At 43.2% G+C, this 26,203-nt stretch overlaps 1 protein-coding gene across 3 annotated transcripts in view; it reads left to right on the forward strand.

The window, feature by feature from the left end:
• The window catches only part of CNTN5 (contactin 5), a 667,536-nt gene that overhangs the window by 620,487 nt on the left and 20,846 nt on the right, over positions 1–26,203 (forward strand). For all 3 annotated transcript variants that reach the window (XM_053385671.1, XM_053385670.1, XM_053385673.1), the window contains 4 exons: positions 1,519–1,677; positions 3,349–3,498; positions 20,213–20,283; positions 25,043–25,277. In XM_053385671.1, coding sequence (XP_053241646.1) covers positions 1,519–1,677; positions 3,349–3,498; positions 20,213–20,283; positions 25,043–25,277 — 615 coding nt within the window. The remainder of the gene's footprint in view (positions 1–1,518; positions 1,678–3,348; positions 3,499–20,212; positions 20,284–25,042; positions 25,278–26,203) is intronic.

The raw sequence follows: 26,203 nt of genomic DNA on the forward strand, positions 1-26,203 counted from the left end.
CTAGCTCAGCTGCACTGGATGCAGGCAGCCATACTTGAGGACTTCATTTCGTTCACATTTTTCGTAAACCATTTTATTTTATTTTTGTGCCTGCTAAAAACATTCTTGTTTAGACAAGCCTTCCCAGATGCTTAGAAAGTCAAGGAGATTTTAATCTGTTTTGGTATTTTAACTTTTGTTATGTTTAAAGTACAGCTGTGATTTTTTTCTCCCTTTTATTGCTTTATCTTTTTCTAAAACCATTTTGAGGTTTTTTACATCAAGAAGATTATAAATTTTATGGAATGAATGAATGAATGAATGAATGAATGAATGAAGCAGCCTAATTCAAACTTTCCCAACAGATCAGAATGCTCCCCCTGCTTTGGGGGGTACTTCTTCAACTTTTGTGATACGGTGGATCACGTACTGCTGTTTTCTTGTTTTCTTAACAGAGACTTGTATAAAGAGTTAATAATAAAGGGTTAATCATCGTGATCTGTGCCAGTGCATTCAGCCACTTATGTGACTTTTTGCTTGCAGATCAAGACAAGTTGATTGCAGCTAAAACTGCAAAAAATAATAATTAGCAAGCACCATTAAAATAAGGACAACAACAATGCCCTGAGTTTTCGATTGTGAGATCTCACCAGATCCCAGAAACCACTGCTGCAACTGCTTCTCCTCACTTCTCCAGCAGTGAGGAGGGAGAGCACTTGTAGTTGTACCAGAAAAGTGAGAAGTGGCAGCAATGGTGGCTTCTGGTGAGATCTCTCAAGAGCCCCACAAGAGCTCTGCAAGATGTTGTGGAGCACTTGGTGAGATGTTTCCACAAGCCAGCACTGCTTCTCCTCAGGGTACCACCTCTGGGATCCCACCACCCAAGGTGACTGTCTCAGTCTGCCTCATGGATGGGACAACTCTGTCTCCACATTTCTGATTCCCAATAACTGGCATACCTTAGCAATAGTGATGGCCAGAATCTTGGATGGCTTTGACAGAGAATTAGACACATTCAAGGAAGTTAATAGGTACTAGCTAAAGATTGAGGGCACAAGGAGAAGGGGACGACAGAGGGCGAGATGGTTGGACAGTGTTCTCGAAGCTACCAGCATGAGTCTGACCAAACTGCGGGAGGCAGTGGAAGACAGGAGTGCCTGGCATGCTCTGGTCCATGGGGTCACGAAGAGTTGGACACGACTAAACAACTAAACAACAACAACAATGGCTGTATTCCATATCCACTATTGGGAGCAGTCGTTATTGGCATTAGTCTGTCTCGAGAGACAATGGCGTTCACTGAAAACCACAAGAGGGGAGATTGCAGTGGTGCCCAAGTCCTCTTCGAAGGTTTCCCACAAACATCTGGTTGATCACTGTGGGCACAAGATGTTGGACTAGTTGGGCCACTTGCCTGATCCAGGAGGACTTTTTTTATGTTCGTAATCTGGATTAATTAACGAAGTGTAATGTGGGTGTGCTCCTACATGGTTAACGATAGGCATTTCAAAGTAGTACATTCAGTCTCCTTGCTTTCAGGTCCACCTGGGCCTCCAGGGATTGTGATTGTTGAGGAGATCACGGAGACCACGGCAACACTTTCATGGACACCGGGGGCGGACAACCACAGTCCTATCACCTCCTACAATCTTCAAGCACGGAGTCCATTTTCACTTGGTTGGCAGACAGTGAAAACAGGTGAGAGTTTGTGTGTGTGTGTGTTTAACGACATAGAAATTAAGAAACTTGAAACTGAGCTAAAACGTTTTATCGATTACTTGCTTAGTTCAATCAGTTAAAAACATTTTCATCGACTAAAGGATAAGCCTGTGTTTGTGTGTACTCTTCTAAGGCTGACCTTCCTGTGTGAGTGAAAATAGGGGTCTTCATAGAGTTGTAGAATTGTAGAACTGGAAAGGATGCTGAAACTCATTTAGTCCAACCCCTGTGATAGAAGAATCTCAATTAAAGCATCCATGACAAATGACCATTCAACTTCTGCTTAAAAACCTCCTGTGAAGAAGAGTCCACCACCTCTTGTGGAAATCCATTCCACTGTCAAACAGCTCTTACTTTCAGAAAGTTCTGTCTGATGTTTAGTCGGAATCCCGTTTCTTGTAACTTGAAGCCATTGGTTTTGGGTCCTACCCTTTGGAGCAGGAGAAAGCAAGCTTGCTCCATCTTCCATGTGACAACCCTTTAGATATTCAAAGGTGGTAATCATATCACCTCTCAGTCTCCTCTTCTCCAGGCTAAATGTGATGATTTTGATCCAAACTTAACCATATTTAGAGCAGACCCATTGATATTAATGGCACTTAAGTTAGTCGTGTTTAGGGACTGGTGGATTAGCCCACTTCACTTTGGTGTCGGCCTCACCTGCTTTCAGTTATAGGTCCATCCCCCCCCTTCTCTTTTTTTTTGCAATTTAGTTGTATAGCATCAGCTCCAGTGGGATTCTTGTCATCACCCTCTGGGAAGAAAGAATGATGGTGACAGCACTGAGAGCTTCGCTGCTCACAAAACCAGCAGCTTTAAAAATTGTAAAGGAAAAAGGGGGGATTTTAGAAAGAAAAAGATAAGAAGACACACACATACAATTGTTGGCCTCCTTCCCTGCCTCCCAATTATTTCTCCCCAGAATCAATTCATCCCCTCTCCTTCTGTTTCATCTCAGAGGTTATCCCTTAAATTCCCTCCTAAATTTGGTCAACCCCCCACAAAATGAAAGGGTTTAAGGTCAGTGAGAAAGAAAAGGATTGGTTTGAGAAGATATTGAATTATTGGGTAGGTTTGAACAATTTGGGGCAATTAAAATATTTAAAGTTAAATTGTGGATGAAGGAGTGTTAATGTATATAAAATAAAATTGTACATATGGTTGATTTGAATGTGCTATTATTGATTATGTATACCCAATGTATCAGCCGCCTGGGGTGTTTCACTGTTTGTGTTTTGGTTGTTGGTAAAAAATATTAAACAAAAAAAAAAAACCACAAAAGAAGGCCAACTTTCATTTAAGTCAATATTTAAATACTAATTTTATCTCAGAGGACATTCTTAAATGTATGTTTTTTAAAAAATCTGAAAATAGTACTTAAATCTGTATTTTTGACACATTTTAACAAGAGCTGCAATGCAACATTTGAAAAAGTTTGAAATCTATTAGTTTTAGAGCTGCAGGTTGGTCTGAGAGGTGAAAATCAGGGCACCTTGCTTAGGAATTTGCAACTGTTGGGTTCTTCAAGCATCCCCCAGTTGCCCTACTGACAGCAGCCGGTTCCCCCAACTTCAGTTTAGCAACACTGGGAAAAGTTGTTTATGGATTGTGCTGCTTTAATGAGTCACTCTCCTTACTGGTTCTTTGTAGTTCCAGAAAACATCAGCGGTGACATGGAGTCTGCCATGGCTGTCGAGCTGAACCCGTGGGTGGAATATGAATTTAGAGTTGTCGCAACCAACAAAATTGGGACTGGAGATCCAAGCGCCCCCTCTCGAGTGATCCGGACCAAGGAAGCAGGTAAGAGCTTTGATGGGAAACAAGAACTTTGAAATGACTGTGATACATAGGCTGTGCTCACACGTGGGGTTTGTTCTGCTACTTTTACTGTTTATACTGCTACAGATTCTGTCAAGATCCCCAACGTTCCTTATCCACGGCAGTACCTGTGTTGCATTATGGGACCTTAGCTTTTTAAAATCAATATGCCATGAGTAAAGAGATCAATAGCGGGAGTTGCTTTGAGGGCTCACAGATATTTTAATCAGAAAGTAACGTGTGAAATGTTTTCTGAACTGTGAGGCTCCAAAACGTAGGTGGGCCTAGCAGGTAAGCCTGCAAAGTATTCCTTGAAAAAACTGGCTCATGCGTTGGCGGCTTCCAAATAATACGTTGTTGCTTTAATAAATTTATATTAGATTTTAATGGTTGGTTTCATTCAATTAGCTTTGCTCTCGTTCCTAGACAATTACGCACCTGATACATTGAAATGCAGCACATTCTGGCCTGCCTGCTTATCGGTGTGACGTATTAACAAGGCGTTAGTCACTCAAGGCTGGTTTTTACGATGTGCCTGCCATGTAGAAACTCCCGGAAACCTACTTTCGTGTGGTCGAGAGCTCCCTATGCAAAAGCTGCTCGCCCCTGTCCTGCTATTCTTGTTTTCTGGGTTATATTTTTCGAAACTTGCTTAATGTTTTTTGTTCTTGATTATGTTGGGGCTTTTGTTTTTCATTTAGCTGCACTGATTTTTGCTTCATGTGTTTCTATCCTGGAGAATGGTCCTGAAGTTCCCATGAGTCTATTCTACTGTTCAAACAAAGCAGATCTGGAAGGGACTATAGGAAGCTGCCTTAGGCCTAGTCAGATCACTGATCCATCTAGCACAATACTCCCTACACAGACCAGCAGCAACAATCCAGGATTTCAAGACAGGGTCCCCCACCCACACCCCAGGTGCTACCTGGAAATGCCAGGGATTTTGCTTAGGACCTCATAGGTAGTATTTATTATAGGAAAATCCTTGGGCTGACTTGGATTGTCAAACAAAGACACCAGCCAAGAATACAGGAGCAAAAGAGCAGCCTGTAGGCCTGATTTTTATTTAAAATACTGTTGCAACAGGACTTCCGCCCACCACATGGAAGAAGCCTCGAGCAAAGGATGGCTCCAGCTTTTATAAATTTTCCCTTATACCCATAACACCCTTAGTGTAGCGGCAGCAAGACGCTTACACGTACAGTCGATTAAAAGTTGGTTTTATTCCAAAAAAACCATGCCACTTGTCCAGAGCTCTCTGCCCCCGTGACTTATGGCTACCCTGATGATGACTCAACTAAATCCTCAGCGTTGTTCCTCTTCCTCCGGAAACAACGCGTGAAAACGAATCTCTTCTGTCACTTCTGTGATGTCAATTTCCCCTTTTCTTGTACCCCTCCTCTTCTGCGTTCTTGCACTGGCTCGGACAAGCTATCATCTGCTAAGTCCTGTGTTTCTCTGGGCTGTGAACTCACCCCTGTCCTTTCCTCTGATCTTCCCATAACAAACCTCCCTTCATCCCCTGGGCTGTTGTCCACGTCTGGCAGCTGCTGATGTTCGCTTGCTGGCTCCAGCCTGACGCTTAGTGAAGCACGGTGCATACTGTGGAGGGACGAAGGTGGCACTGTGGGTTAAACCACAGAGCCTAGGACTTGCTGATCAGAAGGTCAGTGGTTCGAATCCCCGCAACGGGGTGAGCTCCCGTTGCTTGGTCTCTGCTCCTGCCAACCTAGCAGTTTGAAAGCACGTCAAAGTGCAAGTAGATAAATAGGTACCACTCTGGTGGGGAGGTAAACGGTGTTTCCATGCACTGCTCTCGTTCACCAGAAGCGGCTTAGTCATGCTGGCCACATGACCCGGGAGCTGTACACCGGCTCCCTCGGCCAATAAAGCAAGATGAGCGCCGCAACGCCAGAGTTGGTCATGACTGGACCTAATGGTCAGAGGTCCCTTTACCTTTACTTTATGTCACATTATGGGAGGGGGTTTCTGGCAGAAACCAGATCATCAAGTTTGCCTCCATCTCTCCCTTGCCCTCCACCTCACACCCATCAAGTGATACAAAGGAAATACTTACAAGTTCCTGGGTTTCTTGGTCAGGTAATCACACTTCTTTGTCCTGACCAAGAACCTAATCCATTCCTGAATGCTCTGCTATTGTCCACAGGATGACTACCTATCTGTCACCCATTTGCCATCTCTTGTCATCTCTTGTGCAAGAAGCTGCTGAGTACGTGATCCCAGGTTTCAGAGCTTATGGCTGTCGCTACCCATTTCCCAAGTTCCCCCTTTGGTAGCCATCTTTCCCCTGTGTAAAATGAGGTTGGAATGGTGTCGATCTGACGTAGGGCTGATTTTATATGAATATTTGAAGGTTTTGCTGCATGAGGGAAGGTGAATACTATGTAACCTTGAACAAGATACAAAGTAGCAAAACTGTGTGGTTTTATGGAGATATTTCCAAAATTGAATGGTGTCGGTTTGGGGGAGGGTCTGGGGGTGCAATGTCCTGTTTAACTGGAAACAACGCCCCCCCCCAACTTTTATAAAAATTCTGGTAACACACTCAATGCTAGTCCTACTCCTAGTAGATCCACTGAATTTAATGAGCATTGCTAACTTCCAATGGGTCTACTCTGAGTAGGATACAACCCTCTGCATGCAAACCAGATGTTCTGCTACTGAGGTATGGCACTTCCCCATCCTGCTCCCTCCCTGGATGGAGAGCAGGATTTATATGTTAAGAAATTATAAATATCCTGAACCTCCCCAGAATTCTTCAGCCTTGCTATTCGACTATAGCTCCCGCATCCCTGGCCTGGCTGTCACTGGTGGAAGCTGTAGTCCAGCAACAAGGAGACCGAAGGTTAAAGAACACTGAGCTACACCAGTTCTGAAGCAAGCCAGTCACCTGACTCACATATATTTTGCGAAGCTATTTGCAGATGTCACAAGCAGGGTAAAGGCTCTTCAAGACCAGTCCAGAGCTGTCGCTGTAACACAGGAGTAGCCCACAGATGTCACTGAACTACAGCTTCCAACAGCCCCAGCTAGCATGGCCACAAATGCTGTAAAAAGAGGAGGTTTGGTTTTTCGCACCTGAAAGGGTTCTGCTGGTGTGGTTTTGGGGATACCTGGCAGTTACAGAGAGCTTCTGCCTCTTCTTTCCTTTTCGACTGCAGCCGCTCCTTGCACGTTTTGCTCCATTACAGTCTAATGGGAAAGAAGGAAAAACGAGATAAAAAATACATGAGCGCCTTCTCAGAAATGCATGTTTGGAAAAGCTTTTACCACCCACGTTATGACTTAGATGGTTTCCCCCACGACATATGGGCTCACTCGGTCAAACAGAAACGGTCTGGCTGCTCCTCTGATTAGCCAGGCAGCACAAATCAAAGCAGACATGGACATACAGAGAGGGCAGCTTATCTCAGGTGATAGGCTGCATCTCTGGGTCCATGTTCCTTCTACGTTTCGAACGCATATCCTGCATTCTCTGTTTTAATGGGCCAGATGTGTTTTAGGCTGCAAGCACATAATTTCCACACCACCTTGACTTATGAAATTTTCATGACACAGGTTTACTGTGATTTGCCTTGGTAGCTCTCTTGCACCCACCCGATAGCCGTTTATTTTACTAGTCAGGGCGTCTTATCTTTTCTTTCCATCTTCATAATAAACATACACTCCTCAGCACATAGTCAAAGTAAAATAGGGATATTCTGTGCTTTCACGGTGTGCTTCTGGTTTGGATTTTTGTTTGAGAAGGCTCAGCTATGGCTGGGCACTCCGTAACTGCAAATTAATTACTGGTGGATGGTAGCGACTTTATGATGACCATTCGTGAGAGGCTCAGTTTGGGAAATTCACTTCACTCCCCAGACTAGTAATAACAGCCATCATTATTATTGATAGCATTACTCACATTTATATGTCACTCTCCTGTCACTCGGTGCACCTCAGAGCAGCCTGGTCAATACTTTTTAAAAAAATTAATAATTTAATAAAAGTACATGACATACTTGAGAAAACAGCAACCAGAGGATTATAACAATCAAACAGGAAATCATTAAACCATAGATTTTTCCCACACGGGCCTCAAAATATCCAACTATAAAAGAACCAAAAGAGGAATCAGCTACATATTCAATAATCTACTCCAGTATCAGATATCTAGAGAAGAGAGTTGCTGCTGGGAATACAGAAATCGGCTATCGCTAATCTAGAATAATGCTTTGCTGCTCCATAGGGAGTATGAATCCAGTAAATGTTATGCCACATAGGGCGCCTGTTTGCCTGGCTACAACAAAGCTATAACCAGGCTCCCTGGTGAGAAATTTTTTTGTTTGTTCGCTTGCTTATGTACAAAGGATTTATTACATGGGAGATGTTCAAAAATGGCACACACATACACACCTTTATTTATTTAACAGGTTTACACACAAAAATATTTCACACCCTGAAATATACTCAGTCGAGAGTGGATTTCATGCTCTTTAGTGGTGAGGAGGAATGGAAGTTTCCCCAAAGTATCTGCTTTATGTACATTATTTACACAGTGGGCTGCACGTGATTGGCTAATCCCGGAATTCTCCTGTAGGCCAATCAGGTTGTGGATTCACTTCCACCTGGAGCTGGATTGGGTGGCTCCTGCAGACCAATCATACTGCTGCATTGTTCTAGGACCAATAAGACTGCTGCATTCTGAATCCTATTGTTCTAGGACCAATCAGACTGCTGCATTTTGGATCCTATTCAACTCAGTACATAACATACCGGCAGTTTGAAGTGGTACAGTCCATGCTACCAGTTCCATATTCTTCTGCCTATAGACCAGGTCAGGAACGTGGCCCCCCAGAGCACAGGGAATGAGTTAGAATCAGAGATTGAACTAAGTTAATGAGGGACCAATTCTGCTGATGAGAACTGCCTGTCAGAATCGAGAAAGGGCATTTTGACACACACACCCCTTTTTGGAGAGGACTCTGTTAGCTCTGAAGGAGAGGAAGAGTTGAAAGGCAGCCAGAGCATTGCTAGGCAATCAGCAGATGAGCAGAGGTCTGAGTCTGGGTTGAGTGAGAGTGAGGAGGAGGGGGGACAACAGCCTCTCAGTCCCAAAACCAGGCGTTTGAATAAAATCAAAAGGCAACAGAAGGGCAGGAAGGGAAAGGCAGGAGTCTGGCGTCCTTCCTGTTGTGGGAGGAGTGAAACTTCAGACTGACCAAAAAACGCAATTGCGAGCAGACAAAATGCTGGGCTCTGGGTGTGTCTTTTGTAAATAAACCTTCATAAAAACTACTGGAGAGCCAATTACTTCTTATCGGAGCTTGATTGTCTGCTAGAGATCATTACAGACCAGGCCTCAAAATGTCCTGTAAAACACAGCCAACAACGCTCCCCATGAGATGTGCATTGCAGAGCAGTGGTGGGGAGCCCGTTGTCATCTCATGAGTCCCAGTATAGCCCATGATTAGCAATGTTGGGAACTGAGGTCCAACAACATCTAGAGAACCACATCTCTGTTGCTGAGGAACATCACAAAAGTCATCATTTGGAAATCTTGCCTGTCAGCACTGAACATTTTTGCGAAGGATCCCCTATAAACGTGTGAAGAAGCCATTCTTGGCAGTGGATATCATGGGTAGGGCTGCATTGCTCTCCTGTCTTCCCAACCCCTCATGTCACTGCTGCTTGCCAGGAAGGAAAGGGTGAGGGAGTGGGGAGGTCAGCATGGTGCAAGAGTGGCAGCAGGAGCATCATTTTGGATCTGCCACCACACCCACACCTGCCAGCCACCTCTTTCCATACTGTTTACACTGACCTGCTGTGGTTCTCCAGAATTTCAGTTGGAGCACATTGCCATCCCTACCTGTAGAAGCTAGGCATTCTGCATGCGAAACAAATGGTCAGCTGCTGAGCTATGGCCCTTCCCCAAAGGAAGGAGGATAGACAGATAATAGATAGATAGAGATCCCGGAATAAGCTCATCAGAAGCCTGAAGAATCCTGGGTCTGGATGGACTAGTGCCTAGAGATAATTCTGAGATTGTTAATTCTCCAGTCTAAGTTTTCTGCACTGGGCTTTTGACGATGAGTTGTAAACAAGAAATAGTTCAGTTATTAGAAGCAGTCTGATAACAGCTACTGATCTCCCATAGGCAATAGTTACAGTTGCCAACTATTGAAAAAGAAAATTGGAATATTTGATCAGGGCCTGAAGATGGGAATCCAGAATAGATTCTGTGGTGGAGCCTGGCAGTAAACCTGTGTGGTATGGAGCAAATTAAGGGGCAGAGCTCAGGCCTAGACAGAGCCTGAAACTGTCTGTTCACTTAAAATGTTTCTTAAAAGAAAACTCATTTTCATTTTTTTTCATTTTTATAAATTTATTTATTTGGTTTTTTAAAATTAAAGTTTTATAATCACATATCCAACATACATAATAAAATCAAGATTCCAAGGAATCTTCTGGCCTTCCCTCCTTCCCTTTGTGGGTCCTATTGTTAGTCATTTCCTCCTGCATCTTTTATAATAATCCAAATCTTTTACATCTCCATTATATCCAAAATTCACCATTGAACTACAAGTGTTATTCCATTCCTACTAACAATTTTAACTGTTTACAATGATTTTTAAGATAAATTATAAATTTTCCCCATTACTTATTAAAACCTTGGTCTTCCTGATTTCTGATTCTTCCGGTCATTTTTGCCATTTCAGCATAATCCATCAACTTAGTCTGCCATTCTTCTCTGGTCAGGACTTTATCTTCTTTCCATTTCTGGGCAAAAAGAAAAACTCATTTTCACCAGTACAGCACAAAACCTTGCATGCAGAATGCCCTAGGATCATGTTCCCGGTGATGGAAATAACTCTCTCGCACGCTCTCTCTCTGAGGCCTGGGAGCATCTCAGACAGTCCAAATATACCATATGTGGGGAACCTTTTGCCCTCCATGTGTTGTCAAACTACAATGGCACTACTTGGGCCCTAGGGTTATGAGTGCCCAACTGCATCCGTGATGTAATGTGATGTCATCGCAACGGGGTGGCAGGATGGTGCAGGGTGCCCCAATTTTCCCTTCCAAAACATTGGGGAGTGTGAAACAGGCTTAGTATGCAGCCTAAGTCCCTCCTCTCTGGTCCTGCCGCTGAACATCTCTTTCTTATGGCTTATACTAGCATAAGATCCCCTGGGCTTGAATCAGCTGGCTAGGTCTCAGCTGAACCACAATGCAGCTGAGCCAAGGGTTAGGTTAAGCCTCCATAGCCTGGTTCTCCTGGGAGCCTTGTAGCTCTGCTGGAGATCCACTAGATCCTAACCTGCTCAACCTAGCAGATCTTGCTTCCTTAATATCTTACCATTTCACACAATGATGTCTGTGGCGGCTACCAACAAATAAGATAAAATATAACATAAAGCAGCCCTATAAAATATAAAGAGCATACTAAACAAGCTGGGGTTTTTTTTAAAGCCAGATCAATAAAACAGCCAGTTTCATTGCTGCTATTAGTATTATGTTACTTTTCCAAATTATTTTTATTACTATTATTAATTCATCATCACATCATCGTAACTTTTACAAACTCCTATCCCCTCTTTGGGTGAAGGCAGCTCTGACTCCATCGCTTCTGGCTCACATGCATATTTTACAGGTCTACGAAGTTAGAAAAAGAGCCCGGAACATGAATTTAAACATGCAAGACATCCCGCTAAAGCAGTTGGGCATTTGAAGCCTTGGGGCACGGCATCAATTACATTATCTATTCATGGGGAAGTAAGAGTCGAAATTGAGTAGAATCAGAGTTTACCCTGCTAATCATGCATGCACACTGGATTCCATGAGCTAATAAGCTGGTGACATTTATCAGTAGCCGCATATGTGCAGGAATTAAGGAGGGCAAAGAGAAAGCCTGATTCAAAATTAGATCTTCCAAGGAATAAAATGGTGGAATAATGAGCTGCTTCAAACCAGCTTGTTTTTGTTTGTTCTTTATCTGGATGAGGGCAGTTTTAATTTTTTCCACCTATTTTTATAAACGCGGACACGTCTCATTTTGCAATGCAGATGATGATCGGGCAAACCATTCTTAACCACCCGAAAAGCCCTATCTCAACATCAAGATTATTCTTCCAGTTTAATCCGAACTTGGACTGCTCTGAAAATACAATCAAACAAAAACAGGCTGCTAATTTAGATAAGGGTTTAACTCAAGCTGACCAGGTATTGGTCTTAAGCTGTGCTACAGATTTCTAAAGGCATTTTCCTGATTGAACCCCACAACAAAAAGAACTCACTTGCACTGAAGTTGCCTGTGGCTGGATTGATATATATCTGTGTGTTTAGTTTGTGGAGGTTTCTGTTCTCTTGAAGGACTATTGCAGCACAGGTGGGCATTCGTTTGTTTCATATGAACTCTCTTTGCGGGACTTCCGGCAATTCAGTCTTCTCCCAACCTCTCAGCTCTCCCCATCAGCAATATGGAAATAATAATTCTGACATTTTTTTGCAGGGGCTGTTGAGAGACTGACATACATTGCAACAGGGCCCTGTTTCCAAACCAAAATCAGCTATCCCCACTCTGGAATTTAAAGTTATTCAGAGTCAACTGAGCAGACCCTCCTATAAAGGAACCTCTGAATTGTCTGGGACAGAGGTGTTCGTAGAGTCACTTAAAAATGCAAATGGAGTCCAGAGAGAAAAGGAACTGATAACAAGAGGGAGCCAGCATGGTAGTACCTCTGCTGCAGAACACGTCATGCTCCTTCTGGGGTAGTTTGTCCATCTTTGGTCCCCACCCTGCACTCAGCTCTCACCTGTGGCTCCTAGAAGCTGTCAGCATCCGACAGAGGCTGCACCCCGGGAAATGGCTTTGACTAGCTAGCTAAATCAAGTGAGGGTAGCCAATGGGTCTCAAACCCTTGGTGAGTTAGGGACTTCCCCTGCATGTGAAAACAGACTCTGGAGGATTAAGTGGATGAGACCAATAGTGGGTCCAATAGTCAAGAAGAAGGCTTCTGCCCATGCTTTTGAGGGAAGTGAGGGGCAGATGGGACTCATCAACCTGAGAAGGTAGCTCATCTAGGAGAAGGAAAACTCTGACCTTAAACCTCCATTGCCTTGCAGGATATCTTCAGGAGAAGAAAAGACTCAGCAGTAAACTCTATGCAAATCTAGAATGGAGTCCCTAAGATGGTTGGATGGTGCCTTGTATGCCTCCTTTGGGCAACTCCTACAGCCTAGCTGGTGCCAAACATATTGCTCTGTTTTCCTTTGGACCACATCGGTCTTGTGGTCTGGGCAGCCAAGGACCTCTATACACACTACCCAGACTTGTGTCCTGGGGAGGTCAGTTTGGTGCTGCTAATGCAGTGGTTTGACTTCACCTGCAGAAGCACACTCCATTGTCTCTTGAGACAGATGGAGGCCAACAACAAGCCAACATAGTGCCCTGCAGATGCTATTGTCCTACAGCTCCCAACATCCATTGGCCATGTTTACTGAGGTTGGTGAGAACTGTGGTCACCATGAAGGGCACCATATTGGCTGCCGCTGGCCTACGAAGTAATACTTGGTAACATGCCTTAGTGGAAGATGAGGCAAAAGCCCCTAAGATGCAAACTTGTCATTTAAAATTGAAATTAAATGTACTTCAGGAAATCAGTGTTTGCATTGCATTAAAAGGGAGGGAAAGGGGGAAATGTGTTCAAATACTGGCAATGCATAGGAATCGCATTTCAAGCTCCCTACGATGCAATGCGTGATTCTGTAATCTTCACACACACACACCCCACTCCCTGCTGTTTTCCACTTGTTCAGATATGTTGGACCAACTCCTTTGGAAAGAAGTGACACATTTTCACATCTAATTCCAGAAGAGATGAGATGGGAAATGTCTGCCTAGGAGGGTGTGAACTTCAGCGGTGCCCTTTCATACCATGAAAGGGTTTTCGTTTAACATTTGTTGGCTTCTCTGATGTGCACCGCAAAGCGAAAAGGAAATAAATAAATAAATAAGATATAAAGGAAAAGGAAATGATGACAACAAAGAAATTCAAGAGTCTGCTGAATCGCCAGGACACTTTAGTCCATTCATCAGGAAAGCTTTGTCAAGCTGTTGACATTCCTGTTTTCTTAACTGAGATCAAGCACCATGAAGAAAAGGGGCTTTAACCACAACGCAGCACTTAGCATCATGCACACAGGTGCGCACACATAAATAAACTTCCACTTTTCAGGCACCTGGCTACTGCTAGCTATTCCCCCTTAGGACACATGCCTCTGTGGATGTTTTCAGACTTGTGATGCCAGGTGGAGGAAAAAATTATTTTGTTTGAATTTTAACAAGAAAGCTTCTAATTTGGGAGGGGGCGGGGTAGATGAGAGGAAGAACATACCATTGCACAACGAATCTCACTGATGGAAGAAGAGACTTAGTACTCCTTTGGATAGAACCCCATGTGTATTATTATTATTATTATTATTATTATTATTATTATTATTATTATTATTATTTCTATTATTTCTTTATTATGTGTCCTTCACCATCAGATCCCTGAGTGAATTACAACCATTTAAAAGTCAATATTAAGAACAGTTTAAAGCAAATGACAGTCATGGGAATAGAGTGGTTCCTGGAAATAATATACCAACTTGCATTCTTTTCAGGAAAACTGCTGGCAAAGAAAATACATGTTACTCAAAATGGCACACAAAGATGTACTCGTTAAGATAAATTTGAACCAAAACATCGATGAATTTTTGTGAGGATTCAAACGAATAACCTGAACTGTGGGGAACTGAATTTAAGACTTTAAAAACAAGAAACTTACACAACCCGAACTGATGACCCCATCCGGCTAGGGATGGATGGACCTAAGTGTGTTGACTCGTGTGTGTGTCATTCCAGTGTGCCTCCAACTTGCAGGGGGGGGGCTGTCCATAGTGAGCTTGTGCATTTGAGTACCTTAGTTTTCTGTTGCTGCTGCAAGGTGTCAAAGGATGTAGGTAGTTGAATGCTTCAACAGGCTTCCGACATCACTGGCTTTTGCCCTTGCTGTCCAGTCAACACTTGCAGAGTGCTAGATAATCTGTCCGTTCCTTCACTTGCCTATAAATTGGCGGAGCCCCTTCTGCTTCTGTTCCTCTTCCCCGAGTGCCGCCAACCACAATGTATCTTTTCGTAGCAAAGATGTTCCACATTTGTCCTCCTTTCTCTCTAGATTAATCTCACCCGCTGTATCCTGTGCCCTTTGCTCCAGGGTCCTGCCTGATCTTAATTATGATAAGAGCCATATTGACAATTAAGAGACAATAATAACTTTAAGGCAATAAATTACCAAGACAGACGGAAGGATAGCGGGGGAAACGGGGGCAAAAGTGACTTGACCAAGGTCGCACAGTATGCCACTAGCAAAGCATGGTCTAGAACACATAATCAGACTGGCGCTGTCCAGTTCTTAAATCTGTATGCAGCCAAGAAAAAGGAAAGTGATTTTTCAAATTCTAATACATAAGGAAGGCCTAATTGTGTGTGACCTTGAGCAAAACAAGAGAGGTACACAGAGGTACACGCTAATGCCTGCCTGAGAAATCACTTTTTATATTAATATGCATGCTTCTGTATGTAGATATACATTGAAAAAGGCTAAATATACTAAGTATAATCAATGCTCAATTTCGGCATAACCCACCATATTACAATGGTGGAATTAATTCAAGCCCAGCAGGAAAATGGTAGAATCAACACAAATAGCTTATAACTGCTTCAGCACTAACATCATCAGCATGAAACTATCCTTTTAAGAAAAGGTGGCTTGAAATGTGTGAGTCTTTAATGCCTTCTTTAATAGGAAAAAATTATATGAATAGCTGGAAGTGGTCCTAGTGACAAATATTGAGATCCGAATATATTTGAGGCACACATCCGGATGCTGATTAACTGACAAGTGCAAACCATGGTTTGCTGATTTGGAAGTAACAGCAAACTGTGGTTTGCATGAACCAGGAAGTCAGGGAAGCAATCATAGCACAGAAGTGGAAGGAGGAACTTGGGAGCTCATTTTTGAAGCTCCAAACCGTAGTTTCATGTTTCTCATTCCCAAGGCAGCATGAAGCTACAAAACAGCTGTACAGTGTCATTTTTCAAGTGTATAGGGAATACTGGGACTTGAAGTTCTTCAGTAATATCTGAGTATTTACCAATATACAGGAAGAATAGGCAGCAGCAAGTTGATCTTCACCTTGAAGCAGCCAGAGACAGCCCCAGCATTAGACAGAATCAAGCAGCCTGCCTCAGGCAGTATCTTTTGGAGCTTTGCTTAAATGAAGCCAATTGCCATCTGTTCATTTCAGGAATGGGCAACCTGTGACAATCCGCCTAATTTTAAGTTGCCCTCACCCTAATTTCAAAAGCCTTCTGCAATCAATCAACTCACAAGAGTGATCTCTTTCTCCTCAGGCAACCTAATGGATGCAGAGGAAGAAAGAGAGAAAGGAGAGAGAGGGGGGGGAGAGGGAGGGAGGGAGGGAGGGAGGGAGGGAGATGGTGGCCCTGATTGCTTTGGGCATTGGTCTTGCCCATCACTGTGTTTGGTACTGCCCATAGTCATCATGCAGCCCTTGACAGATTACTCTGAGGGATTGCTACCCTCAACAGGAAAATGGCAGCCCATCCCTGATTTAGTTTATTATTATATAGTTGTGCTCTCCACTCTAGGAACTGCTGGTAATCACAAGTAAAGAGAGTTTGTGTTGCACTCAGGTTCTGTTTATGGGGCTTCCCACGGGCATCTGGTTGGCCACTGTGAGAACAAAATGTTGGATTTGATGGACATTCAGCCTGTTCAAGACTCTTCTGTTCTCTTCCCAACTCCCAAGCAGGCATGGTCAATGGTCAGAGATGTTGGGGGTTGTAGTCCAACAACATATGGGTAGTCATAGGTTTCCTAGAGCAATTTTTTTTTCACCCCTCTTTTCACAAAACTCCCTGGTTAGGGTCTTCATGTTCTGATTTACTATATTTCCCTATGGATTAATAAACACAGAGACATGAGTATTTAGGTTAAAGGGCTAAAACAGGCCATAACTTTGTTGGTTACAGATGTGAGTGGTTTGGCTTAGGCATTGGGTGAAGCCCAGGTATATATTGACTCCTGCCTGTCTGCAGGGAATCCAACTAAGGGTCAACTACCAGAAGGAGGAACCCTATGACTTACGTAAAATAGGGGCTCGAGGGGTCCGCGTTGGGGTCATGGCATGGCCCTAGCCCACATCTGGACTTCGGACAGGATCCACACAAACCCAGATCCCTTTAACAGGATACCCTTATCAAGGCCAGCAGGCAGAGGCTACAACCTCCCCTCCAATAAACAAAGGCTTACCCAATGCCAAATCTCAATCAAACCCAAACTAGCCAGTATGTGTATTGCTGTTAATAATTAATACCTTGATTAGGAACTAGGTACTGACTGTACGGCAATAAACATAGCTTATAGGCAGATAATTCTTGGTAGAAAAACATATTCCATAATATTAAGTGAATTTCCAGAGGAAACTGCCCATAAACAACCCCAGTTCTAGTGACAAGCAGGGGGAAATGGCTCAGTTTAATAGTTTTCTTCGTTGAACATTTATTCATTTAAGAGTATTCATTCTCTGACTGCAAGTTGTTGGGGTTTTTTTGCTTTTTTGCTTGGTGCAATGAGGGGGAGGATATTGCTTTGACATATTTATTTTTAAAATGCTTATTCATTTCAGAGAGTTTCCCTGTACGTCTCTGTATTTTACAGTTCAGGGCAGACAGAGATTCATTCTTTGGACAGGTTTATTCTTTTAACATTTACTCATTTAAGGAGGGCTTCAGCCTACCAGGCTATTACCAACGATCCTCTGGAAAGGTGCTCATCTCCGGCCGAGTAACAAACAAGGCCATCAGCTCAGATGCTTCAAAGGGCGCCGGTTCTCTAAATCAGCCCAATGACAGATGAATAAATAAAGCACAAGCCTTGCAGGCATTGAGGAGAGAGGCTATTCTTTCGAGAACTGATTTAATAGATTGCGTTACCGCAGCTCCATTATCTACCAAAGGACTAGTAAAGGAGTGGCATGATAATGACAACAGCAAAAGACAGAACATGGCACAGCTATGCCTTAGGATGCCATCGCTTTGTGCCATTATATAAATTAGGAGTGGGCAACTGATGTCCCTGAAGCTGACCCCAACAAGCCTGTAAAGGGAATTGGGGGTTGCTCGTGCGTAAGGGGGCTGCTGCTCTAGGCAACGTTCTCTGGCTAAACCTTTCCCTGGCTGGACAGCCCTTTCTCCGTGGCTGTGTCAGTCACTGGCAAAATCCGTCAGTGGGCGTTTCCTGAACTTCTTCCAACATAAAAGCTCTTTGACGCCAAGTCTCTGCCTAGCCTCCCTGCGCAGAAGTCTTCTGCGCAGAGTGGGCGTGGCCAGCGGAGGTCCTGGGCTCTCCCCGCTGGTCTCTGTGGAAGAGTCTTGGAGCCGTCTCTCCGAAGTCCTTCCCTGCTCCCCTTTCTTCCTGGTGTCACACCGATTTCCTTCCCCAAAGGAAGTGTTCTCTCTCTCCCTGCTGGTCCCTTCTCCTGCATCGTTGGGGAGCCTTACCTCCACTCTTGGCTCCGATGGCAGTTCCCTGACAAAGCCTATAACATTTTGTTCATTTACTTAAAAAAAGAAGATATGAATTCTGACCCACAATTGCTTGTGTTCTCAAATTGTCTAAGAATAATAATGAAAGCACTCCTATAACAGTAACAATGAAATCCTCTCCTGGTATGCCCCGCAGAGGACCTTAACGTCCATGAATAATCATAGTTTAGAGGTCCCAGGCCCTAAGGAAGTCAGATTATCCTCCACCAGGGCCAGGGCCTTTTCAGTGATGGCTCTGACCTGGTGGAATGCTCTGTCCCATGAGACCAGAGCCCTGCAGGATTTAACTTCCTTCCGCAGGGCCTGTAAGACAGAGCTATTCCGCCTGGCTTTCAACTTGAACTTAGCCTGATCTTTTATTCCTCTTTCTTCCCTCCCCCTCCCCTTTTTATGAAGATTACCTGCTCTGGGATCCCACAGCTAATTCTCCCCTGGTCTCCTCACTGGTCCAAATAGGACTAATTTAGCCAGCTAGCCCTGGTGATCATCTAATGTTTATTGGATGGTTTTTTCCCCTAAATTGATTTTTGAATTCTGAATTTATTGTTTGTTATTCACGTTTTATACTGTATTTTATGCTGGCTTTTTGTTGCATCAATTAAGTGTTTTAAATTTGTTGTTAGCTGCCCTGAACCCAGTTTTCTGAACCGTGAAGGGTGGGGTATAAATAAAATAATAAAATTATTATTATTAAACTAGCAAATAAAATAAATCAGTACTGTAAGTTAAAAGAGGACAGAACCAGCAAATTCAGAGCAGGCTGCAATAGCAAACCTCCTTCAAAGTTGGGGGGAGTGGCATTTTCAGCTCTCTTCTAAAGGACATTGAAAGTAGAAGCTGGTTGTGAATGGGAAGAGGATGGACACTCCAGAGGGAAGGTGCCTTCACTGAGAAGGTCCCTCAACTCAGAAGTTAGGATCTTTCTGAAGACTGTTGTAATTGTTGGACCGGTTCATGCGGGAGCAGATAGCTTATAACTGAACCAAGACTTGGTTCATTAATTCTATAAACCAGGGATAAGGCCCTCCACATATTACTGGACTCTCACCATGTACTACTTAAGCTGTCAGAGGCAGTCTGCCCCTGAATGTCAGTCGCTGGGAGGCCTTGCTTTGGGGCTTCCCACAGACATCCGGTTGGCCACTGTAAGGCTACAATGCTGAACTACATGGTCCATTGGCCTGATCTATAAGGCTCTTCTTATGTTCTTATCAGCTTCAGCTGGTACTGCCAAAACTGAGGGATGATGGGAGTTGTACTCAATGAATAACTCTTATGTTGTCCAAATGGCAGGAAATTTGGGGTGGGAAGCAGAGACTTAAAGCAAAAAATTCACATAGATATTATTGAATCGTATTTTTATTCTTCTATGCGTTTTTTTCTCCTTAATTGTTCATTTGTTTTGCACTGCTAGTATTATTATCCTTATCCTCGTCGATATTTAACCCTTGCGCGTAACATCACCGACACTCAGTTTGATCCAACTTGCCTTTGTTGATATCTACAGGAGCCTGGCTAAAGGAACATTTAAAGACTGTATCTTCCTTTTGGACACAATTTAAATGAGTTTTCTGTTTGTGGCTTCTGTAGTAGATCTTGTACATAGCTCTCTCAATTTTTGGATTATTAATATAAGATTTAGAACGTAGAATGGTTTTTTTAGTGTTTTTTGTGCGGCTTATGTGCTGCTTACTTTATACTGATTTCCCATTCTGTGGGCATGACCAAGCCAGCATAGACGTCACTGAGAAAGGAATGCAAACATGCTGGGAATGTAGGCTTGAGACTCTGTCCTTCCAGGTGATGCCCAAAATCTTCCTGGCACAGTGCATCAGGATAATTGGGTTTCTGCTCGAAATAGAATCCAACCAGAGATAGCAGCATCTTCCTTTATTTGATTTTTTTCTTTACCTGATTTGCCCAGGATGCGTCATCTTCTTGACAAGGGGGGGTGACTTCACAAACTAGCTTGTTCTCAGTTTTCCCCCTTCTCCCCCCCTCTCTCTCTTTTGTTCACAGTTCCAAAGACAGCTCCTGCTAATGTAAGTGGCAGAAGTGGAAGAAGGCATGAATTAGTAATAGCATGGGAGGTAAGGAGCTCTTTTGATTAAAGGCCTCATTTCATGTTGACTTCTTTGAGAGCAGGGTACAGAGATCTGCGCAGAGGTTTCCCCACAGCAAAGCCTGTCAAGAGAGGCACTCGGAAGATCAGGTCTTAAATGTCGGTTAAAATCTCCCCGCGGCGCCCAATTTAACATGAAGAGGAAGTGGCAGTCATTTGGAGATCCTGTGGAGAGTCCAGCAGAACCCCCCAAATTAATTCTGGCTTATTATTCGAGACTTAAACCACAACCTGGGATAACCAAGGAGCAAACTCAGCATCCATATCCGATATTAAAGCAACTAGTTCAGACCACCAAGTTTCCCTCACCCCACTGTTTCTGCAGTGTCTGTAATCACAGAGCTGAGAGCAGCCTTTCTCAACTTGTGGATCCCCAGATGTTGTTGAACTACAACTCCCATCACCCCTAGCTAGCAAGGCCAGAGCTCAGGGATGATGGGAGATGTAGTCCAACAACATCTGGAGACCCACAGGTTGAGAACCACTGCCCTAGGGCCATCTAGTCCAGCCCACTGCAATGCAGGAATCTCAGCTAAGGCATCCAGTACAGATGACCATCCGACCTCTGCTTAAAAACCTCCAAGGAAGGAGAGTCCAGAAAAGTAGAACTAGGACGAGGAAGAAATCTGGTTCAGTTTGCATTGAATATTGAATGGATCAAATTCACCACTTTCTGAAACAATGACTGAACCCAAACACAGCTGTCCTTCAGAATTCGCCTTTATCTGAACATTGCAATGCAACTCGCCAACCAGTTTTGGCAAAAATGCATGTATTAGGAGAAGTACAAAAAAAAATCCAAGGTGAAGGTATTAGTCAAAATAAAATGGAAAAAGTACATTCTATGGGGGGTGGGATGCATGCATGTATGAATTCGTCAAAATTGCATGCAAAAATGTGCTTTTTGGAAGAAATTCAGACGAAAATGCTGGTGAATTTTCATGAGGATCCTTTTTTAAAAAAATAAATAAATGCAAATTGCTCCAAAATGTGGAGAACTGAATTTAAGATTGGAAAAATGAGACCTGAAATTGACAGATTCGCCCATTCCTAGGCAGGAGTGTGGGCCTAGCTCTCTTCACTAAACCATCCTGCTTCACTAAACATGCTGATTCTTTCTCCTCCCTCCCTGAGGTTTGGTTGGCCTTCACGAGGGACTGGGCCTTTAGTGTGGCAGACCCCGTCCTGTGGAACTCCCTGCCACTAGAGGTTTGATGGAAACCATCCCTCCCTTCCCTCAAATGTATTTTGAAAACATTTTTGTTTGCTTGCTTATGCAGGCTTTTACAACATGATTTATCTTTTAACCAGTCGGTATTTGTAGATATTTATTGAAGTATTGTGGATGTTTTTGTGGCTCTTTTCTTCATTCTATCCTTATAGGTCATCCTCAACCTTGCTATGTTTTTATGAAAGTACGAGTTATAGATTTGTAAATAAAATAATAAACCTCTGGAAAATCACCGCACTATAATCCTTAATCCGCTATAATCTGAAGATTTGCCTGTTTCAGGAGGCCTGTGTGTGATCTCTATTTCTTTTGCTATACTGCTCTGTGAACTCAATGAATAGGGAAACTGGGTTTTATCTTTGCTGGGTGGGTGTTTTATTATTGCTGGCTCATTTAACTTTTAGTGCATTTTGCATTTCTATTTCCTATTGCTTCTGTATTTTGGACATTCTTACCATGGAAGCCACCTTGGGGGAGGTTTGCTTGGGGAAACGGCTTATAAATATTTTAAATAAGTAAATAAATACTGAAGAGATCGCAGCAAGTTGCCTTAAATTATAGTGCTGTTTTTGCCGTTTAATCTTAAAAGTGTGCCTTTGGACTTTGCTGACCCCTGCGTTTCCAATTAAATCTCTTGCATTTCCTACAATCTTTAAGATGAACATAAAAATAAAATAAAAAATAAGATGAATTCCGCTGTATCAGATGGCGCTCATGGAGGATAAATAGAAACGAAAAGACAAGAAAGAGAGGAAAGAGAGAAAGAAAGAAAGAAAGAAAGAAAGAAAGAAAGAAAGAGAACAATGAGAGAGAGGGGGGGAAAGGGGGAAGAGAACAAAGAGTTAAGAAACAGTAGAGATAAAGAAGAAGAAGAAATTTCTGATCAGGGCCATAGTTAGATGGTGGTGGGGTGGGCCCCCGCCAGGGACGCAGATGAGGGCCCCCCACACAAAATCGGCTAAAAATAAATACACCTATAATCAAAATATTGATTATTGACTCATAAGAAAAGGTTTAAACAAAGGGTGAATTGAATGGGTGGAGGGTTGGAGGAGAGGCAGAAAGAAGAGCCAATTCCAGTCCATGGCTAGTTCATGGCTAGGAGGCACAATCTGGACGGTTCTGCCGGGGCACAAGATCACCTAGCTACAGCTCTGGTTCTTATTCTCCATCTGCTGGGTACATTATAAAAAGGACTATTTAGAGCTTTAAATACTAACACGAGTGCCTAAAATTTGACCCGGAAATGAACTGTCAACCTGGAACTGTCAACCTGGAAATGAACTGTTATATGGAACCCCAGCCCAGGCACTGGTCCTGTTCACTAGGGATGATGGGAGTTGTAGTCCCAAAACATCTGGAGGGCCGAGTTTGCCTATGCCTGCCCCAGCCAGTAATCTGTCTGCTGCATTTTGGACCAACATGAGTCACCTTCAAGGGCAGCCCTACATAGAGCACATTGCAATAATCCACTCTGGAAGATACCAGAGCATGGCGTATAGATTGGAAATGGATCTCTCCACACACCCACACCCCAAATGCCTACTATTTACAATGGGAAGAAGGCTCCCATTGGTGCCAATTAAAAATGCCATGTTTCGTCTGGTTGAGAGCCTTGCGATTCATGCCAGCAGCACCAAACTCCGCAACGCAGCAGCAAACTTTGAGGATTTCCTTGAAATGAGATGCTGCCTGCTAGCAGTAGCTCTCCTAACCAGAGCGATATTCAGGCATCTCATTTCAAAATGTCAGGAAATAATGCCAGGAATTATGAAAATCAGTGGTCCTTCCAAGAATTCTCACTGCGTTATATTTAAAAGAAAAACGCCAGAACGCCACTTAATAGTCGGACAATGATAACTGGAAGTTTTCTCCCCTCGGACAGCATAATTTGAGGCCAAAGTCTCGAATTATATCGAAAGTTTGGCTTGGGCATTTAAACGTATTCTGTTCATTTGTTTATTTATGAATATGGTGATTTAAATGTTTGTTTCTGGGTTAGATCCAGACTTAGGGGGCAATCCTATGGCAAGATCCACCAGGATGAGCAGTTTAGGGTGCAGCTAGACCAGGACCAACGAGGGGAAGCTTAGGCTGGTTCGTAAGTCTGTTCAGCTTGGTCATGTGACCTGGGGACCTGGCATAGAACACAGTTTTAGAGTCTGCCAGGCTTAGGCAGAGCAGCTGCCTTGCTTCTCAACAGGCTTTGGACCTCGTGTAACTTGACCCAGATGTAACTTACACCAGTGTGTCTTACACCAGCTTTTTGTGCATAGGGATTGTTCCCTTCGTCACCCTTTGAATAGTTCCATTGAACACAATGGAAAATCATGACCAACTTAAATCCCATTCAGTTCAATGACTGTACTTAGCGGCAATCCTAAGCCCATTTAGCTGGGAGTAAGCACCATTGAATTCATTTGGACTTACCTATGAGTAAACCTAGCAGGACTGCAACCAAAAGGGGGCCAGTTCTGTGGAGGGGGACTTTGCTCAATCCCAATCCTGCATAGCCCAGTGTAACTTTTTGACTGCTTTAAAAGTCCGGATCCAACCCTTTGTTGTTGTTGTTGTTTTACATGAAGCTAACATTTAAAAAGGAGAAAGTATCTTCCAACAATTAAAGTATATTATACTGGCATACATCGCCTTAAAATTTTGCATCCTAGTGCATTATAAAGTTCCATCTTTTCCTGGTCCTTCTCAGAAGCATGCCAGCTGCACCAAAAGCATTAACCCCTATGAATAAGTCCCGCTGAACTCAATGGGACTTTCTGAGTACTGGGCTGCTTGTCTCATCTAGCTGAATGAGCTCTATCATGCTAGCAGTGTCCCAAATGCTATCCCCTAACCTTTACCTTCCCATATTGTATCGCTTTGAAGGTTGCAGACACCCCCCTTTGCTTGGTTCTTGACACTCAAGATGCATATTTTTAGGATCTGCCTTATTTATACGGGTGCAGCTGTGGTCTAAACCACTGAGCCTCTTGGGCTTGCTGATCAGAAGGTTGGCGGTTCAAATCCCCGCAACGGGGTGAGCTCCTGTTGCTCGGTCCCAGCTCCTGCCAACCGAGCAGTTCAAAAGCATGCCAGGGCAAGTAGATAAATAGGTACCACTCTGGCAGGAAGGTAAACGGCATTTCTGTGTGCTGCACTGGTTTCGCCAGAAGCGGATTAGTCATGCTGGCCACATGACCCGGAAAAACTGTCTGCGGACAAATGCTCTTGGCTTGTAAAGCAAGATGAGCGCCGCAACCCCAGAGTTGTCTGCAACTGGACTTATCAGGGGTCCTTTACCTTTACATTTTTAAGTTGTCCTAAGCTGTTTTTAACATTGTGTTTAAATTGTGATAGCCTACCCTGGGATCTTAGGGTGAAGGGCAGGTTGAAAATAATCACGGTGGTAGTCATGGTAGCAATATTATCCAAGAAATAGCTTTGGGCAGATTATCTTCCACTTCAAACCAGAGGAATAACCGAACTCATCTTTCTTTAGCCAGTTTCTGAAGAGTTCCAGAATGGAGAAAGCTTTGGGTACATAGTAGCCTTCCGGCCCAACGGGACAAGAGGCTGGAAGGAAAAAATGGTAACCTCTTCCGACGCTTCCAAGTTCATCTACAGAGACGAGAGTGTGCCTCCCCTGACTCCATTCGAAGTGAAAGTTGGCGCTTACAACAACAAAGGAGATGGGCCATTCAGTCCTATCGTAGTCATTTGCTCTGCAGAGGGAGGTGAGTTGGTGAACCCAATCTTCCACTCCCATTTTTTAAAAAATCAGATGTCTGTAATTAATTAATACGCTGCTGAATGCCCAAATAGGCTTCTAAGCAGTTTACAAGTATAAAATAGATCACAAACAGATTATAAGCGTCCGTAATTAAAATGCACAATTAAAAAAAATCCCATTGAAAGATTAAAATATGTAATAAAACCATCCCATTAGAACAGAACAGTAATTAAACAGAAGACTCCACTCGAGAGATCAAGAGAAAGTCTGTGTAAACAGGCGTGTCTTCAAAAGCCAGCGGAATGCCAATTCAGATGGATCCTCTCATATTTCAGCAGGAAGTGACTTCTATAACGTCAGAGGTATCAGTGGCAAAGCTTCCCTCCTTATCACTGCAAGCTGATAATAATTAGCCTAAGGCAGGAGTAACCAGCTGCCATTTGCTTGTTCCAGCAGGCTCATTTTATGTTCCTGTGGATACTTAGGAGTATTCACAACATGGGCTTCCCATGGCAAACTAGTATAAAAAAGACACCATTTTTAATGTAAAGAGATACCCACTGATTACTTTTCCAAGGCTCATTTTCACTTAATGAATGAAGCTCTCCCATTAGTTTTAGATAAAACTGCCATCTATGGTAAACTAAACATGGAAGTCCACATGATAACCTTTGCAAATGAGAAAACAGTGTAGCTGAGACCCTGAGCATAATATCTTAAATATTATGAAAAGAACTTTTATAGATATTGGACCTTTCATCTGCACAGTTCTACAAAGGCATTTATAGTTGGAAGTTGATGCTGGAATATTAATAAAAGGTTATGATCGTAACACTGGCAACAATTATAGGCAAACCTAATGGACCTATCCATCTTATTCTTAGTGTTAGTCAAACAACATTCAGCAATGTACTGAGTTATGGGCTATTT

The sequence above is a fragment of the Podarcis raffonei genome, chromosome 4, assembly GCF_027172205.1.
Source record: "Podarcis raffonei isolate rPodRaf1 chromosome 4, rPodRaf1.pri, whole genome shotgun sequence".
NCBI classification, from domain to species: domain Eukaryota; kingdom Metazoa; phylum Chordata; class Lepidosauria; order Squamata; family Lacertidae; genus Podarcis; species Podarcis raffonei.